Below are 19,860 nucleotides of genomic sequence, written 5' to 3' on the forward strand. Positions count from 1 at the left end.
CTGAGTACTTGTTATTTTGATCATTGATGGCCGGTGGATGGGGGGGGGGATTATTAATATTTCATTAATAAGTCTGACGTTATGGACTGAAAAAAAAATCTCTATTTCCCGACTTGGTCCGGAAATTTGTGGGGAAAATCTCGAATTGTTTATACAATTTCCCTATCAAGTGATTGTTTTTGCACTTCTGGAATGAAACCTTATAAATTTCAAGAAATTTCAGAGACTTTTAGTGAAGAAAATATCAAGAATTAGCCTCTTTTTAATAAATTGGAATTTCTCGGCTGTCGGGATTACGAATAGTCGGGATGTGACGTTTATAATTCACATCCCGTCACATCCTGCCTAGGGCGCAAGCTACAGGGCTGAAGGTAAAATGATGGACAGTATATTAAGTGGTCTCTGTTTGATATCTGTGCATTGTGAAAAGTGCAAGAAGACAATTCTAACAGTCATAGAAACTGTTATTATTATTATTATTATGGTATTATTATTACTTTACAAATCATAAAATTCAAATTGAATAGAAAATTCCTTGGTGTTGTGTACAAGTTCAGACACGAGTCTATTATTAAGATAGAAAGAGGATTCGCCTTGCTTCATTTCAATAAACATCTAGCCAAAGTTCTAGATTAAATCGAAAATTGCTTGAGTGATAAGGTAATTTTCTTTATATACGAACTGGCAAAATAATTGTGGGTTAGGCGATTGTTCCGTTAAACATGCTATGAATTCTTGTAAACAATGAAGATGGTAACTATGAAACTGTACGGGAACATTGCTTTAAGATTCGTGAGTATATCTGGTAGAGGGTAAGTAAGAATACAACCAGGGTATTTTCTCATTGTATACAATATATCATAGGCGTGCGCAGACCCTCTGATTAAGGGGGGCAAAACCCTCCATGAAAGTTCAGTTGGAGAGAGAAAAACCTCATTCCATCTCTCTGTTTTTTTGTATCGATGGGTACTAAGCACGGGCGGGGCGGATATATAGTGTGTGTCCGGAGCCACCGAAAATCACTCTATTAGAAGAATTCCAGCTTACGTGGTACAAAAGTTATCTGTTCCCCTCCCCCTTATTTTCCATCTCTGTGGTTCAAACTAATTTACATATAAACTACACATAATTTATTCATTTCCAATGTGTGACTAATTTATTCTGTGACCACATAGATGTAACACAACCAGGCTAACGAATAAACTGCGCGAGTCTTAATTTGCTGGAAAACGAAGTGAGAGTCCAATTACATAGGAAATAAACTCGCCGTAGTGGAACTTTCGTCGGCTTGAAAATACTTTATTTTTAAGGAGAATACTATTGTTTAATAGCGGTAATAAAATTTCTCTACACTAAATTTCTACTTGAGAGTATTAGGATGGAAAAATGTCTCCCCCTTGCCCCCACAGTGCGCTCCCCTACGTAATATATATATATTGTGGACTGAGAAGGAGATCTTGAAATAGGAATGCAGGTGCGACTTTCGATCGGAGACTTTACGTGAGGAGAGGAGGTGCATGGAGAGAAATGGCGTTTAAGTCTGCGAAAGGGGTATTTCGGAGTTTGCATGGTCTTGCTATTATAATATTATAATATTGGTCAGAGAAGAAAGCGAGTGTTTCTACTGCTATATCCCCGTAGAACCAATAAGGTAGTTCAACATGGTGGTAGAGTGGCGGAGGTGGTTAGCACATCGCACTACGACGCCAGGGGTCCCGGGTTCGAATCCTGGCCTGGGCATGGATGTTTGTGAGTGTCCATTCATCAATTTCATCATATCATCACTCATCCCCATCTTCGCACATTAGCCAAAAGTGACACAAAGAGCGAAGTAAAATAAAGCAAATCAAATCAAACATGGTGGTAGATGCCGGTCTCTAGGACGTTTTTCTTTTCTCGTAACGCCTATGCTAGCTCTCGCCACAAAAACAGTCCAGTCAAGGTCCGAGCTTCCCCTTGTCTCCTCCACTCCCCTGGCCCTGCGGAGTTGCCACACTTCTTCTAAGCTGCTCAGTCGACTCGACACTTCGAGCGTTGTACGTACGTATGTGGTTGATTTCGTCGGTTGAATTTTTTTATTATTGGCAACACTGTAGGTGGGTGGAGTGACCCTGACTGGACTGTTTTCATGGCGACAGCTTTAATGCAGAACGATTTCCTTGTACACCTCGAGCAGAAACTTCAGGATCTTTAATAAATCCGATCCCCACACGGACATGGCGGAAAAATTATCACCCTTCATAAGACCTCCAACTTTTTTTTGGGCAGAAGCCCAGTATGTATGCAACGTATAACGCACACACTTAAATTTCTTCTTTCGTCAATTGGGCGAAATACTTAACGTTAACATACTTGACAAACTTCCATTGTAAGCGTTATTGTTGCAAAGGCATGGAAATGATAAACTAATATGATAGAGCGTATTCCACAGTAAGTAGTATATGTAAATGCTAACTTATTAATCTTTCGGAAACTCAACTATTCTTTTATCTAAAGTGTGCCACTAGAGGTAAAAGAAAATAATTTTCTCCATAAACAAGATTTTTATGGAAAATGTAACTACAGTTTCAGTGAATTCAACTAGAATTAAGATGATAATGATATACGTAAATTTTCGTATCTGGTAATTAGGAGAAATGTTAACAAATAAATAAAAGGACATTTTAGAGAAGAAATTAAAAGCAGTCTTAGTTCACGCAATTTTCGTGTTGTTATTTGACCTCGGATTTTTAGGTTCCTAAAATAGGCTCTAAAAATCCCAAAATAGGTTCTAAAAATTCTAAAATAGGTTCTAAAAATCTTAAATTAGGCGCGAAAACCTGAAGTAGGTTCCAAAAGAGAACTTAAAATGCTTCAAAATTCCTGAAAATTACTGATTTGGTACATATTCAAAAACAAAATTTAAAGAACCGGAGGAAATTTTAATAGCTATATGTAACAACCAAATATTAATTTTCTAACCAAATTTTCATTTGCATACATCATTTTCAAAATTATCCATAAATTATTGTAATCCTATTTGTGTTGTTAGCAAAAGTTATTTGTTGATCTGAAGAATGAATTAAGTATCTATAATTTGATGCACAATACCAGGGTGGCTAGTCAATGGGAATTCCTTGAATTCCGGAAATTGTCCGTGAATTAATGGCTCCGGGAATTCTGCGTGAATTTTTCTGCATAGACTTAAAAAATTCCAACTTTTATTAATCCAAATCTCATTGAATTTATACCTATTTATAAATGCCCTGACGCTTTTCACAGTTTAGCTTTTATTTTTATCGAAGAAGAAAAGGAAAATAAAGGGAGGGAAATTGACAGAAAATATTTTTCAAGCACATTAGTCATTGTTTTTTTTTGGTGTGACATAAAAACCCTGAAAAACCTTAATATATATATATATATATATATATATATATACTTAAAAAAGGTTTGATTTAGGCGCATAAACCTAAAATAGGTTCTAACAAACAAAATAGGCTTTTTAGGCACTATAAAACTTCATCAGTTGTTTCGTTTTTTAATGAAACGCTGACGTAACTTATTTCTTATTTACCTGTAAGAAAAAAATAGGTTAAAAACCTAAAATCCGAGGTCTAGTTATTATATTCATAAAGTTTTATCCTCTCAAAGAATTTAAAGGTTGTGATATGTGAAATGGTAAACGTCTTCTCTTCAAAACGTTCTTGAATATAGGGTAGACCGGGGCTATATCGATCATTTCACATTGAACAGTACATAAAAAATTGAAAAAAACTTTTCCTCCCAAAACTGTTAATTTATTCTGAAACACCATTCTTTTGGCTACAAAAGTGCACAATTTAAAATTATATGTTTATATTTCTGATAGTTATAAAAATGGAAAAACTGAAACACTACACATTGCAAGATTTTCCTAAACTACGGGGTAATTCTGATCATTGACGGGGCTATTCTGATCACTTGTAAAATCACATGTCTAGATACATTTTCCACAACTGAATTGTATCTTACCAAAGCCCCGTCACATATGTATTTCATGAAACCAAATGTTCCATCGTTGACCTCGTATTTAGTCACCTTTAACAGCACTTTCGTTGGAGTAGTACAACTGACCGCAAAAACGCAAGGGATATTGTCTTCATCGTTACCGATATTCTTAATTTGCTGTCTTTTTTTCATTTTCTTCCCTACAGGCGTATGCTCGTCAGATAGAATGTTCCCACTTTTCTTCTACATCGTTTTGTCTTTTCTGACTGTTTGGTGAGAGATGGGATTAATTCAGAGAATGGTGAAGTGGAAGAGGATCGTAATGATCGTAAAAGCTCCAAAAGCCGATATTTCTTTCATTCGTTGGCTACATTGCGCTATACAACTTTGGCGCCACGAACGTGTATGACTAACAACTAATATACCTGCCCCATTGTTACATATATAGTTACCCACTTACTACTAATAATGTTGCTGGTACAGCTTACGTTCTGAAGCTTATCTGTTTAACTATGCGAAAATGCACATTCAGAGTACATACCTTGTTTCCAAAACCATTTTCTTACAGGCACATTAATTTACAAACAGCAGCAATGTCGTGCGCATCTCAACCGTGTAGGTTCTCCTTCTCCACTGATGCCATGCAGTTTGCCAACCCGAGCATTAACAATGCGCTAGGATCGAATATTCTTTCGTCGATCGGAATAGCCCCTTGGTCGAAATAGCCCCGGGCTACCCTAATACGTATAAAGCGTCGTTAGCGTGTGCATTCAAGCAGATTCACTGCTACAGAGATTCTGGCATTTAAGTGACCTTATTAAATTGTCATCCCTGATTAATCACGTTTCATCGTGGTATGTAATGTCTATTTTTTCTACTTACCGCTAGCCATGCATTCGAATGAGTCCAATCGCCTGGAGCCAAAATAGTTGCACAGCCACCCACCATGTCACCTTCCCGGGGTCTCGCTTCTGGGTGGTTTTAGAGTGAGTATACATGAGGAGAGGTACGTATTGCTCTAATGGGTTATAATACAGTTCTATTTCGTAACGCTTTCTCACTTTCAGCAAGAAGAAACAAGAAGCCACCAAATGCGGGCCTCCTCGATAGCCTTGTGGTTAAGGTTAACGCCTTGTAATCAAGGGTTCCCGGGTTGGATCTCGGTGGAGGCTCTACATTCCATATATCAATGACCTGACTAGAGGTAGAAAAGCACGGTTGCATTGCTTGCACAATGATATCGGAACAAGGATGTCCCAAAGCGGAGACCAGCGTTTAGAAATCGAGACGAGACCCTATTTCCGAGACGATAATGTGACAGTTGTCTGTAAAACCGAGACAAGACCGAGTTTTTAAGTCTTTCCTCGATCAAGACTTTAGCAAATTGGAATGAAGATAGATTCACCGTGAGATTTTACCAGACATACCAATTGTCTGGCTATTATATGCAGATTGCATGCAGGGTGGTCCAAAACAGGGAACCGAAAGTATTAACTCCGTATTCGGTTACCTTTTAGGAAGCCACACTGTATAATTTATTTTGATACTAGAGACGAGACAGTGACGATAACTAAACTCACGGTCATGGAAATAGGCGGCTGAACAGAATTGCGCGGGGCAGGACGAAAGTCGCTGGTTCCCGCGCACTGCAACGTCAACCAGGCTGCGTTGCGTAGTTCGAGCGTCAAACCGACCTCTCTCCGGGGCACTTTTGTGCCATCCTTGACCTTTCGAGCAAATACTGTCGCTTTATACCACATGGATTACAAGGATCAACTCTACAACGAGATCTTTCATTCCTTTAAACCTCCGAACACACGGGGTTGTGCTCCGTGGCAACAGCGCGAACTTCTGCCACCCGCCTAATTTCATGGCCGTTCGTTTAATGACATTGGAGATCGGGAAGAGACCTAGCACGAGGCAGTCATTTGTAACTCGAGAACGAGACAGGTATTTCCAACTCACGGCGAGACTCAAAAGAAGACAGGGTACCGTAGCTTCTCGATATGATTTTTTCTGAAACATATGATCAAATCGAAAATCTAATTTCATGGACAAAATTGGGGAATTTTAAACTTAGTTGTTTCAGTAATAGCAGAAAGTAAGGTTCTTTAAGTCAAATTGTAAATCTTGTACTTTCTTTGGTATTCACATCATACGCCCGCCCTAACCCCCTCACTTTTACCACAGCTACACGTTAACAGTGCTTTTAATGTATCTCTAGTCAGGTAAAAATGCTTGAGCTTTTTCACCTTCCAAAAAATGTAGGGTGGTATGATGGCAATTAAATTGTTAATTCATATTTACTTGAAGAGTAAATATAAACAAATCACCAGAAGAAGTGTATAGAAAGTTGCTTCCACTAAGAACAGTTAACAACTTTTTCAGGGTAAAATGGTTTGTTCAATAATAGTATAAATTCGAAACTTATTGTTTCAACTTTAAGAATATAAAGTTACATTTTCTATAAAAATTGTGCAGTTCTGTATAACATGGTATCCCTGCCACCTATGGACAAATAATGAAATCAATATGTTGGCCTTCCAGATCTGTACACAAGAAACTAATTATAATTTGTTTTCAGTTCTTCAGCAATTCATTCACATATAAACAATTTTAATGCTCCTGAAGAGTTGCTTTGTGCAAGGACATACAATCAGAGCTGGTGCCGGGCCTAGGGAGGGGCAACTGGGGCAACCGCCCAAGACCCCACGCCAGGTAAAAATAATTGATTTTTTACGGTTTGGAGTTTATAGGGTGCTAGTGCTCAAAATTAAGCAAAGAAACTAGTTTTTCCTAACTTTTGGGTTGTTCTGACATAATAAAATATCAAAACTACTGAAATCATATCCTAAACAAGTATTACATACAGAAAAACGTGTTCAATATTTCAATCAAAAATAGTTAATATGCACTGTTCTTTAAATTATACAAAAAACAGTTATTATGAACATACAGGGTATCTTTACAACTTGAAGTATTGAGGAAAAATGCAGGAATAAAGATACAAAGATGTTGTGTTGTGTACAGTCAGTCACAAAAAAATAGCACCACTCTTAAAAATTGAATGTTTAGCGTGATTTAATAAAAATCATGAATTTTATCCACCCTGTATGCGACAATGGCTCCACCTGTGCTCTTATCCGGTTCACAGACTCGGAACAAAATAAATTGTCTTCTATATCGTCCAGTTGCCGGAAGATCACGTAATTCATAGTGGAGCACAAAGGCAGTGGTGCTATTTTCTTGTGACGGACTGTAACATTTAATTAGAAAATTTTAAGCACAATATGTACAAGGTTAATGAAGCTCATTGTGTGCGCCATTTGTGGCATGCAATACGTCGAGGCAATAGTCAGTATAGGTTCTCTATTGCCTTAGCAACTATCCTAATTTATCGCATGTACCAATTAACAAATTCTATCGTGTAAAGTGAAAAATCTTATTCCATTTCAGATGTCATGTCATATTTTATGGCATTTCTCAAGGATAGGATCCGTCCTATTTCTGTAGTATTTTTCATAGCATAACCAATCAGAAGCGACCTCTAGGTCGTGGCAGCCGTGTGAGATTTAAACAATGTATCACTTCACACTTTTAAAATCTGATAACCAGAGTTAGGATTTTTAAGGGAAAATTTCGTTGGGGAAAAGGAAGGGAAAAGGTGCTAACATAAGACCCAAAAAGGGGCAAAAAAGGTGCTGATAATTATACTACTTATTAAAACTTTCCCTCCTATTTTATTAGTCTAAGTTATTCACTCAAAGCTGTGTACACATCACACACATACAGTAGGTTGTGTTACAGTTATTCACCAGAGTTGTGTTACAGTTATTCACTGTTGTACCTTACAACATTAAGCATTTCTAAATTTTTAAAAGTGAGTTTGTTTCTTTTCGGAGATAAATTATCTTTATATAAGCTGAAGCTTCTCTCTACATCCACAGAAACAAGTGGGGCAAACTTAGTATTCACTCGGAATGGCAACTCTGTGGAAGTAGCAAATTCCACCACACCCGGATTCTTTTCAAGACTAGCCTCAAGTTTGTCTCTGGCAAAACCATCTAACTGCCCCCTCACAGTAGTAAAGATATCCCATTGTTTTTCCTTTTCGACGCCTTGTTCTTCTAAGCTTTTGATGGCTGTCGACAGGTACGTACTTGTAGGAATGTACACAAAATGGTTGTTTTTGAAAAACATATATATCTTGTCTGGGAGGAGAAGTTGCTGTGCTTTGGGAATTGCACCTGCATCGGTTGAATACAGGGAAAGTACAAACTCCTTAATTTTTTCAAAATTTTCACACAGAAATGCAGCACACTAAATCCACGATCCCCAGCGAGTAATGATGGGGAAATGTGGCAGGGGCAGGCAGGTAGTTTCTCTGTAGGCAAGAATGCGACCCGGGGCCTAAGGATTATTTTCTTCAGATCAGATATGAACTCTTTTACAATGTTGTATTTGTTCCTAGTAGATTCAGAAACCCTGTGAAGGGCATGAGCCAAACAGGTTACATGCCTTAACTTAGGGAACAACGGCTTCAATTGGTTAAATGCCGAAAGCATGTAGGGAGCCTGGTCAGTAACTACAACAACAACTTTTTCGAACTGAATTCCACCGGGCCCCAGTTTTTGACAGAAATCCATAAATGAATGCATCACTGCACTGGCATTCGTTTTCTGCAACTCATAAATGTTTAATAACATGGGCTTAACTTCCTCACCTGTCGGAGTAAAAACAAAAATGTTCAAAACATATTGTGGCATTGAGTGTGTCATCTCATCCAGAATGACACCTATATCGCAATCTGACACCTTCACCTTAATTTTGCGAACAGTTTCTTCATACACAGGTTCAATATAGTTTTTCCTTAACGTACTCTCAACGGGCACTGACAACCATGTGTACTTTTCAAGGAACCCTTTCAAGGCCAGATGGTTCACCTTGTTGAGTGGAATCCCCGCCTGTGTAAAAGATGCACGCAAGTCAACATTAAATTCCTTTAAATTTTGGTTCTTGGAAGAACACTGCTCAAATGCATTGCGTAAGAGAGGCTGCCGAGATTTACTTCCTTGCAGACTCTTGTTCTTTTGATGCTTAGAGCTGGAAATATGTTGCTGGATGCGATCTCCCTGGTGTTTTTAATCTAATGTGATTCCCGTATCACAAACCGTGCATCGAATAACAGTTCCATCACTTTCTATGAACTCGTGCTTAAATTCTTGAGCCAGACTGAGAAATCGGGATCTGGGCACTTTCGGCATGGTAAAGTACATGCACTAACAGGATCTAACAGAGTGAAAAAGCAAGTAAGGAACTTGCATCCACAAACAATATCTGTCCACTGCACACACATGAAACGTGAAACCCACCACTTCAGAAACCCCTTGTTGCTTCACTGCTTCCAAGACCAAACTGCATTTCTTTCTTCCTTCTATCTTAAAAAAAATAACGGCGATCTGGTGCATATCAGTAGCGGTCTTTCCATTGTTGATTTCAAATAGGCAACAATCAAAAGTAAAGTAAAGTAAAAGTGCTCCCCTGTGCTTAGCACAACGCCATGAAGGCGTATAGGGGGTGTGGGGGTAACGCACCACACTTTCTTGATCCGGTCGTGAGTGGGGGTGATGTGATCAGCATCACGCCCCTGACCGCCTTTACCCCCCAGGGTTTCCCCCAGGTACCCATGTTATTCGATGCTGGGTGGGCACCGGGGCCGCTTCCATCGTTAGAAAAGTTCCCGGATTTGAACCGGCCGGGGATCGAACCCGGGACCTTTAGCATGGTAGTCAGACGCGTTACCGACTGAGCCACCGCGGCCACTAGGCAACAATCAAGCACACTTTAAATACATTCAATTTCAGTTAACAATGTGAAAACATCTTAACCCTTTTCAGCCTGACGGGACTTAAAAGTCCCACATTGTTCACACGCTAGCTACACGACACATTTCGTTTCTGACCCAGCGGAACTTGTACGTCCCTGTTAAATGTAGTGTCTCTTATTCACAAAAGATGGCAGGAGTTGCTGGCCTAATAAACAGCTGAGCAGTACACACGTTTTTAGACCAAGGCGTCAGTAAGGCAGCCATATTGCAAGGGCGAAATTGCAACTGTTGTTTTTCCACAATAATTAAGTTTTTCAACAACTGTAAGTACCCCTGATTTTTTTATATCTTAGTTTTAACTATTGTAAATTTGTGTAGGAAATAATTTTGGCGAAATGTGTTCGGAAATGTGTTTCATGAACAAAAAATCACCCCGGACTTTCCAGTCCCGACAGGCGTCTGCTGTTTTTGTCAATGGTGCGTGAATAAGTCGACGTATCTTTTCTCCGTTTCTAAACAACTCTTTTTTGGTGTTGTAGGGCTATGGCACGGAAACCGACATCCGATGATGATATTGAGGGTTGGCTCGCTGATGATCTCTCTGATGCAGATACGTCATTTGAGGACAGTGGTGATGAGTGGGAGGGCATTTGTGATGATGCAGGACAGCAACATGATAGTGGAGAACAACCTGAATCTTCTGACAGCGAATGTGAAGATTTATCATCTGCGCATTCACTAGTGAATAGAAACTTCAGAAAACGTAACAGTGTAACTACAGTGCCTATCTTTACTTTACAAAAGGGTACTGTTGAGCAGTTCTTTGCAGGCAAAACATGTCCAACAGATTTTTTCCTCACAGTACTAGGTGAAACTACTGTTTGCGATATAATATTTCAAAGCAACTTATATATCCAGCAAAAACAAAAGAGAGTATTACAAATATCAGAGGAAGAACTATACGGTTTTCTTGGTCTTGAGTTCCTATTCGGTTATCATCGTCTACCACAGTTGCAGCATTACTGGTGTAGTGATTTTGACCTCACAGTACCAGCTGTATCTCAAACAATGACACGGGAAAGATACAAACAAATCCTGACCAATTTGCATGTGAATGACAATGAGTCAATCCCTTCAGATAATAGTGACAGATTATACAAGCTTCGTCCACTGATAACTGCTTTGAATCTGAATTTTCAAAAATTCAGGTTACCTGATCAATTTCAGAGCATTGATGAAAGTATGGTGAAATTCAAAGGACGTTCATCATTGAAACAATACAATCCCATGAAACCTATCAAACGGGGATTCAAATTATGGTGCCGGGCAGACATGTCTGGATATATATATGAATTTCATGTTTATAAGGGCAAACAGGGTAACGACATGGGTAATAAACGATTTGGCCTAGGTGGAAGTGTAGTTGAGAAACTGACCTTGTCTTTGTATCATAAAAATTATGTCGTTATGATGGACAATTATTTTACATCTCTGGAGCTTCTTGAATATCTGAAGGCACAGGGTGTGAATGCATGTGGAACTGTGCGTCCCAATCGTGTTGGACTTCCAAAACTTGCGGATGACAGAAAGTTACAAAGGGGTGATTTTGATTTCAGAATATCAGATCAAGGAATTGCCTACTTCAAATGGAGAGACAATCGTTGTGTGCATCTGATATCTAACTACCATGGCAATGAGACTGTAACAATCAAACGTACACAAAAAGATGGAACAAAGGTTGATATCCAAGCACCTACAGTTGTTCAAGATTATAATTCACACATGGGGGGAGTAGATAAGGCTGATATGATGAGATCTCTATATGATCGTAACAAACGATCAAAGTAATGGTGGCACAGGTTGTTCTTTTCATTTATAGAAATTGCTCTGGTGAATTCTCACATAATTTATTCAGATCTGTATGGCACGATGCCTTTGTTAGATTTCAAGAGAAGAGTGGTGCAGGGATTACTAGCTAAGTGCAGAGTTCCGACCAAGAAGAGAGGAAGACCCAAACAGGACTCCTCTCCATCAACATCCACACTAAGCCCACCGGTGAAACGGAGAAGGGGAGGTTTCTCTGTCAGTTCAGATATTCGACTTCAGAACGTGGGAGGACACTGGCCAGAATTTACTACTAAACGAGGAAGGTGTGAATTGTGTGCTATGCATAAGACTGAGTCTAGACCACATTCACGTTGTACACTATGTAAGGTTTTCCTCTGTGTGAATGAGAAGAAGAATCGTTTTTTCGAATACCACCAATCGTAAGACATTGATCATCAGTTATACATTTATACTTTCTTCCAATTTTGGCTCTTAATTTTGTAATTTCATTTCTGTGTAAATGACCAGAAGAAGAACTGTTTTTATTTTTTAGTACCACCAATCATAAGACACTGTTCCATCTATTATACATTTATTTCTCTTTGGCTTATATATTGGATTTTGTTTCTATCAAATGTATATTTTAGACTGTAGCATGTAGTGTGTAGATATTTTGAATGTAACTGTTGAAAGGAATATATATAGTAACCACGCACCATCTGATATTTCATTCCAGCGTTTACACATCAGACGCCAATTGCCTGTCGGGACTTTCAGGTTCCATTAGTTGTAATTAGTTGTAATTAACACTATTTTAATGTCAGGTGATAATTTATTCTCAATCCAGCCACAAGAGGTCTTACCAATACATATAAAAAATACAAACTGACATTTTGTCCCATAACAAAAATTCAGGCTGAAAAGGGTTAAAGAGAAAAGTATCGCAAAAAAAGAAAATAAAAATTCAATGATTTGCTGAGGAAATATATTTAACAACACCAGTAAAAGGACACAAAAAGGGGAGGAAAAGCGATTAAGAACACGAAAAAGGGGAAAAATAGATAAATGTCCCAGAAAAGGGAGGGAAGGGGAAAGGTTATCAAAAAAGGGGAAAAAAAGGTGCTGGAAAATTAGCTCCATTCTCACGTTGAGGCAACATTTCACACACCGAGTCCTTCCAGAGAGGTCTCCCTTTCACTACAAAAAAAGGTGTGCACCTAAAAATCCTAACTCTGCTGATAACTATTCAACCAAGAGGAATAATGTTTCCTATAAAATGGTACAAATCAATGGCACAGTTTAAATACATACTTTATAACGTATACAGAACACGCACTGAAGAATATTTTAGTTGTTTCAATTGTGAACACCGTGCACCCACAGTGTAACTCGACATGCCTTTCATGCTGTATATATTATGCATTGTAATCACAAAAGCTAACCGAAATGTTGCCTGAAATGCTACCGTGTAAAGTAATATCTGCTATGAGATTTTTGGAAGCATTTACATAGCAAAAATGTTAAAGGAAATGCTTTCGTCAACAGCAAGCCTTATAATTTCTTTCTAAGAACATCCATGCCCAGGCCATGACTTTGACCCAGAATCTTCAGTAGCAAGATCACGATTCGACCACTCAACATGCTCAGCCACCAAGTGGCTTTTGAGACAGAAAATAATTTTCCATCGACAAAGGGGTCGATGGGAGTTGGTTCTCCGGTGCAAGGTTGTCCAGTGCAAGCAGCCTTGCGTCCCTCTTCCAACTGAAAAAAAGAGGCCCCCGCAGATGGTAGAGACGTTGACGGCGTTGTGGGGCTTTCCACGAAGATCTACCTGCACTGCAATGAAACCAGAATAAAAAATATCGTGCTGTGTTTACAAAATTAAATCTTGATTGAATCGTGTTACTTCACGTCACTTTTCTGCCACTTTTAGGTAATCGCGACGAGATGAAATTGTTGAAGGGACACTCATAAAGAACACCCTTGCACAGGCTGGGATTCAAACTCGGGACCCTGGAAGATGTGTATGTAGAGCGAGATGCATAGGGGAACTTGAGTGTTAATATATTTTGCTTCATAACTCCGAGAGAATTGCAAATGGACCCTTGTTTATTGCGTGCAAAAAAACAATGTTATTTTTCTTATTTTTTTCTCCCGAAATTCGCATTTTCAAAACACAACCTGTACTCGGCATTAAAATGGTAGTACTTGTATTTGTACTGGGTGTTTCATAAATAATTGAGGGGTTACAAAAATTTATTGCAAATAAAGTAGGTTAATGAAACCAGTCCAGAACGAACGAGTTTTTGACACCTACAAATGTTCAGTGTGTGCACCACGGTTGACACTGCGCACATCAACACAATAGTCTAGTTCTTGCCACACTCGCATCAACATTGGCCTGTCGATCGTTGCGATATCACATGTCATCGGTAATTTGAATATTCTGTCTCTGATGAAACCCTGCAAAAAGAAGTCGCACAGTCCCAATTAGCCTATCAGTGCATAAAATGAACACAAACTAAACTCAAACTCCATATCACACAAAGCACGGCGTGCTGTGTGTTTATTTATTATTGCAAAATTAAATTTAAAAAGTAAAATATTGTAGCAAGAACAAAAAAATTAAACTACTTGCCTGTGATTTGTGTTAGCATTTATGTAAATAATTAAATAAAACTGTTAAATATTGTAAATATTTGCTATTTTTATGGGTACGTCAACACTAAGGTTCTTTGCACCTGTCACATGTCCTTTCTTTACGAGTCTGTTGCGGACATTAAAACACACCCATGCCCTCGCCGGGAGTCGAACCCGAGACCTCCAGATCAAAGCAAGTTGAGATGACCACCCAACACACTCGGCTACCGAGGCCGGCATAAAACTGTTATGTTGTCCTCTTAATGTAAATACATAGCCTACTTTTAAATAAAAATGTTAATTGTTATCTAAAAAACAAATGAGCAGACACACGTTTTTCATGTTACATTTCATTTGCACGAGGAATATAATAGCTGCTTAAAAACTGCTATACGAAGACGTAATTTTTATTTTTAAAAAAGGGAGGGAGTTAGTCATTCATTCGTTTATTTCAGTGATCAGAGCCCCCCCCCCCCATAATTTTGACAAGTCGGCGCTCCTGATATCACACATGGTGCTCTGGTGATCTTGGTGACTGAAACATTGCACAAAACACTGTGAGTGATGTGGGTGATTTGAGTGTCACCTAGTGGCATGGATGCGAACTCTAAGCTTAACAAAACGGCATGCACAAACGGTTTGCATTCCTCGATCGTTCTGGACAGGTTTCATTAACATAAGTTCAATAGTTTACTTGCAATAAGTTTTTGAAACCCCTGAAATATTTATGAAACACTCTGTATACTTGTTATTTAGCGTTGCTTTTCTTCCACTTTTTTGGATAATCACGACAAGATGAGTGATGATTAGATTAAATTGACGAAGGGGCAATCACAGAGAACACTCAAATTTATTGCACAGTGCAACGCTGAATATCATATCTTGAGATTCACTTTCTTTTCCAAACATCCTGCAAGGACAAAATATATGAATGATATCAAAAAGTGATGGATGGTCGTCGTTCATTTTAAGCCTTTTCTAGAAAAAAATACTCACTCAATAATCAATGTACTTTTCCTGTGTTTTCTCAGGAAGCAAAGCATTCCCAGAAAGAGTACTTCCAATCCCTCTCACCAGATGCCATATCAGATAGCATCACAAATTGGATTGTTAGCAAGGCCACCATTAGGAAATGCGAAGCTCTAATATGATGAAAATTATAAATATGTATACCTTCAATTCCTCATCAAATTCTACACTACAACCAAGGTAATTATTATCCCCCAAGCCCCTTGCTTTCATGTGTTCCAATGGCGTATTGATAATGTGGTTGCCTTGTAATCAAGGGATCACAGGTTTGATACCAGGTGGAAGCAAATGATTGTTCGAATCCCATTTTAAACTGTAGGTCAGTCCCAATTAGCCTATCAGTGCATAAAATGAACACAAAACTAAACCCAAACTCCGTATCACACATGGTGCTCATAAAATGCAGTTTTTACCATCTCTGGTAATGTATAGCACATTTTCTATCCTTTACCATCCATCTTTTTTAATAACCCTGTATTTACATACGATGTACAATGTGAAGAGGGTAAATGTTTATTTATAAAAAAATTGTGTTGATACAAGGTGCAAGTTCTGTAACTAAAATATATTCTAGCTTCGTTGTTAAAATTTCTAATTAATTAAACAGTAAATTAACTTAGCTACTACATTTATTTATAAACACAAATAGTACAAAACTATAAATTAAAATTACAACAAAAAAGTCAGTGACAACTTGATATCACGCTCCATAAGCCCATATCTAGTGATAATAATGGTAACTTTTTTTTGCAATATCTTAAGACAAAAAAATATGATCATATTGTGGAGCACCAATAAAATTATGAAAATGTGTTCAACTAAAAGAAAATTAAACACTACGCCTATTATCACAAATAATTAGCACAGTAAAGAAGTACATTACAAAAAGAATACAGAATTCTCATGTCATATACAGTTCTGCATCACACTGATAGTCACAGTTAGCGTGTATTTACGCACTAAGTTCTTCACAAATAAACATACGAATAACATTTACAATTATAAATGTAATTATTCTAACAGTCCGTTCATAGGTACACAAGACATATCCAGGTACAGAGAACCACAATTCTGCAGTCTTTATGTCTTTGAAAATTACTTCCACTTTTCTCAAATTATGATTATATTGTTAATTATAGTACATTAATCAATATTGAAAGTTACAAGAAAAGAAAATAGTACAAAGAGGGGTATATATTATACCTATACTCTGTCCTGGGAATCTCTGGAACAAACAAACGTAAACAAGTGTCTGCGAGACCAATGAACACAACAGGGAACGGGATTGCATGGAGGGGGGAAGCGACTGCAGTAACCAGCCTTTGCAGCAGCATATACTGCTTCACTCCGCCCACTCACTTCCTTCCAATTCTCTGCCAATATACATGGCCTTAAACCATAGATTCCTGGGATAGAGTATAGAGGGTTTGTTTTTTGTTGTTCTTTATTGAAAAACATTTTAATTTAGGGTATATCTAATTTTTCAGAAAGAGAAATGGGTAAATGTATCCGACTGTAAATTCCATTAAGGTGGAGATCAGGCTGTATGCCTTAGTTGAATTCCCGGTTGGGCAGGGCAACTGGCGCAATGAGGGTCCAGAAATAGAGCATGAAGCAGATCCAACTGGAGATTATCTTCACCCACACGGATGCCTCGTTTGCATTCAGAGTTTTCAAGTCAGAGGTGGGTCTGGAAGAGATAAACGGCATATTCAGTCAGCTTAATAAAACATTACACAAAAGAATTAACAATCTTGGAAATGATGTAGCAAACTACGAAATACACAATACAAGTTTTTGTTGCAACTCCAAGAAATGAAAATTTGTGAAATGTTAGTTATAAAATATGCTTACTATAAATATTGTACATAATAACAAAACATGTCTTGTGCTTATTACACATTTTCATTGCAGTACCAGCAAATGAAATTGTTTTTTGAAAATAGATTATGGCACCTCACCTCATTCTTTTTATCTAGGCTAAGGTTGTTCTGATAATCAAATCTTTTTATAATAAAAATTATAATTTTATATTCCATGTTAATCACCTATTAACTTCAGTGTTGCTCGGTAATGGATGAACAATGGATAAAATGGATAAACAAAAAATAAAACACGGAACAATAAGTCAGGAAGACATCTTTACATGTAAATTGTATACTGTGTCCGACAGATGCTGCTTGCTCGTTTACGTAAGTGAAATGAAAAAAATATTTGACATCCGATCTTCTTACTCAAATCAAGTCAAATGTTGTGAAAGACGAATAGAGATACAACCGAACAAAGTAAAAAAAATATCATGTTCACAGGAAGTATCGTTTGGAGTATGTGATAAAAAATATAAGCTACAGTGTGCAACCGACACTGGTTGCCCGGTTAAAGGTTAAGTTAGCAGAAGCAGATCTTTATGTAGATTGCAATAATCACAAAATAATAGATAAACATGATTTTACTTAACATTCACGAACTAGGTTTGGACTAACAATCTGTTGTAACAATTGCAAAATAGGATGCTAAATGCAAAATATGAAGACAATCATGAATTATTACAAACATTTAATTTTATATCGAATTTCGTATTTTGTAAGTATTTTTATTTTGTTTAACAACTGTAGTTGCAACATGAACATAAACACAAACAATATTGGCAGAAATAAGAGAGTTAATTTACAGTAGTGGCTCTCACATTGTAACTACAATCAGTGGGCCCACCCAATAATTTGTCGTATTATTATTACATATTTGTTATCCTGATTCATGGTGAAGTGCTTATTGAAAGTAATTTTTTTTTTAAATGCATTGTTGGTATGCATTAGCATCATGATACGTGGGAGGATTTATGAGATTTTTGTGAACGATGTTTCTCAAAAGTTGGCACACCTGTATTTTAAAGTACCGCACGCAATCATTCTTTTCTTGAACACATCACACCTTTGCCAGATGTACTGATTCTTTCTTACTATTATTGTATTAGTGGAGTATAGATAGCATTCATGTCTGCCAATACATCAAATTGCAAGAGCAATTATTTTAAGGAATTTCCATCAATTCCCGCCAGGAGTATAAAACAAGCAATGTTACAAAACAAGAACACAAGAAGTAAAATTAACCTCCATAAATATGTGTGTATGGATATAAGCCATTTTAAATTATGTTCCCGGTTATCATCCCCTTTCTTCCTGGCAGGTGACAGTGTAACTGGTAAAAAGAAAAGAAATCATACTTACGAGTACCAGTTTGTCAATGTCATCATCACATACAGTGTTGCCAGTGCAAACATGAAGTGGAAAAAGGACCAAGAGTAAGCAACACCTTCGTCCTCATTGTCCCACACTTGCTGCTGGCCTCGTTCTGCATCACCTTGGATGACGCTAGGTGAACTAGACTCTAGAATACAAAATAAAGAAATATGTGGATTATACAGTGAAACCTCAATTTTCAGGAGTCCAAGCTCCAAAAAACTTGAAATGCAGGAAAATGTAAAATCTGGGAACGAAAAATGGGATTCCGTTGAAATGTCACTATAGTGTGCGTCTACAATTTCTTAATAATTATATAAAAATTGCCCAGGTTTTCCAGGTCACGTTATTAGAGTAATTCATATATTTACACATGCCTGAAGGAAGGTCACTATATTTCAGTTAAATGCTACACTCACACCACCACTTAATCAATCAAGTTTTTAGAATAGTCTCTTGAAATGTTAAAAGCAATAATGAGAAGGGAAACTGAAGAGAAATTAAATGTTTGATAGGAGCATCAGGGGGTGAGCATTTAAATAATAATTGCCACGTATTGACCATTGGAAAACAAAGTAATTTTAAATAAAAAAAACTAACATTTATAGCATAAACATAGTAATACACAGGAATAGGTTCAGAAATGGTGCCAGAAGGGTGGATAAATACAAATTATGAAGGAGACAGTAAACACTTACCACACGAATAGAAATAATTCAATATTTCGCGATCTAAGTTGCATTTTCAAGAAGGAAGATAAAAGATCGACGACACTTTGAGTAGAGGCACAGAATACTGACCGTAGCGTCTCTACGGTCAGTGTTGCCAGAAACAGTTGAAGTACTTTAGCCAGTGTTTACTGTAAGGTGAGTGGGTAGTTTCGGGGAGGAGAGGAAAGAGTTACTGGTTGGCTAGGTTGAGTCCGGGGGATACAGTGGCATGCATGCCTGCTATATAGGCCCTTTCCCATCGCCTGCGGAAGGATGTGTCAGAGCGGGGGGGTAAAAGATGGATGACGGCAACACGGAAGCAGTTATTGAAGGTGGTGTTATGGCTGTTGGTGTGGATGGCAACTGTGAAATCGGAGTTTTGGGTGGAGGAACGGTGATTATTTATCCTTAGATTCAAGGGGGTGGAGGTTTCGCCTAGGTAGAAGTTGCCGCAGATTTGGCAGATGAGGGTGTAAATTAGGTTGGATGAGTGGCAGGTGCCCTTAGGGTGAAGGGTGAACTCACCTGCCGCTGTGGGGATCAGGAGGGTGGGGGAGGTGATGAGTATGGGGCAGGTCTTGCATCTGGGTTTGTTGCACCTGTGGACTGGGGGAAGTGGTGC

The 19,860-nt window shown here is 38.0% G+C and overlaps 1 protein-coding gene across 2 annotated transcripts in view; it reads right to left on the reverse strand.

Annotated features, from left to right (window-relative positions):
* Window positions 1–15,900: 15,900 nt before the first annotated feature.
* Window positions 15,901–19,860, reverse strand: part of Serinc (serine incorporator TMS1) — a 50,897-nt gene continuing 46,937 nt past the window's right edge. For both annotated transcript variants that reach the window (XM_083130078.1, XM_083130077.1), the window contains 2 exons: window positions 18,517–18,676; window positions 15,901–16,979 (listed from right to left, as the gene is read on the reverse strand). In XM_083130078.1, coding sequence (XP_082986204.1) covers window positions 16,841–16,979; window positions 18,517–18,676 — 299 coding nt within the window. In that variant the 3' untranslated portion in view covers window positions 15,901–16,840. The remainder of the gene's footprint in view (window positions 16,980–18,516; window positions 18,677–19,860) is intronic.

Source organism: Lepisma saccharinum, chromosome 10 (assembly GCF_977018435.1).
Source record: "Lepisma saccharinum chromosome 10, izLepSacc3.1, whole genome shotgun sequence".
Taxonomy (NCBI): domain Eukaryota; kingdom Metazoa; phylum Arthropoda; class Insecta; order Zygentoma; family Lepismatidae; genus Lepisma; species Lepisma saccharinum.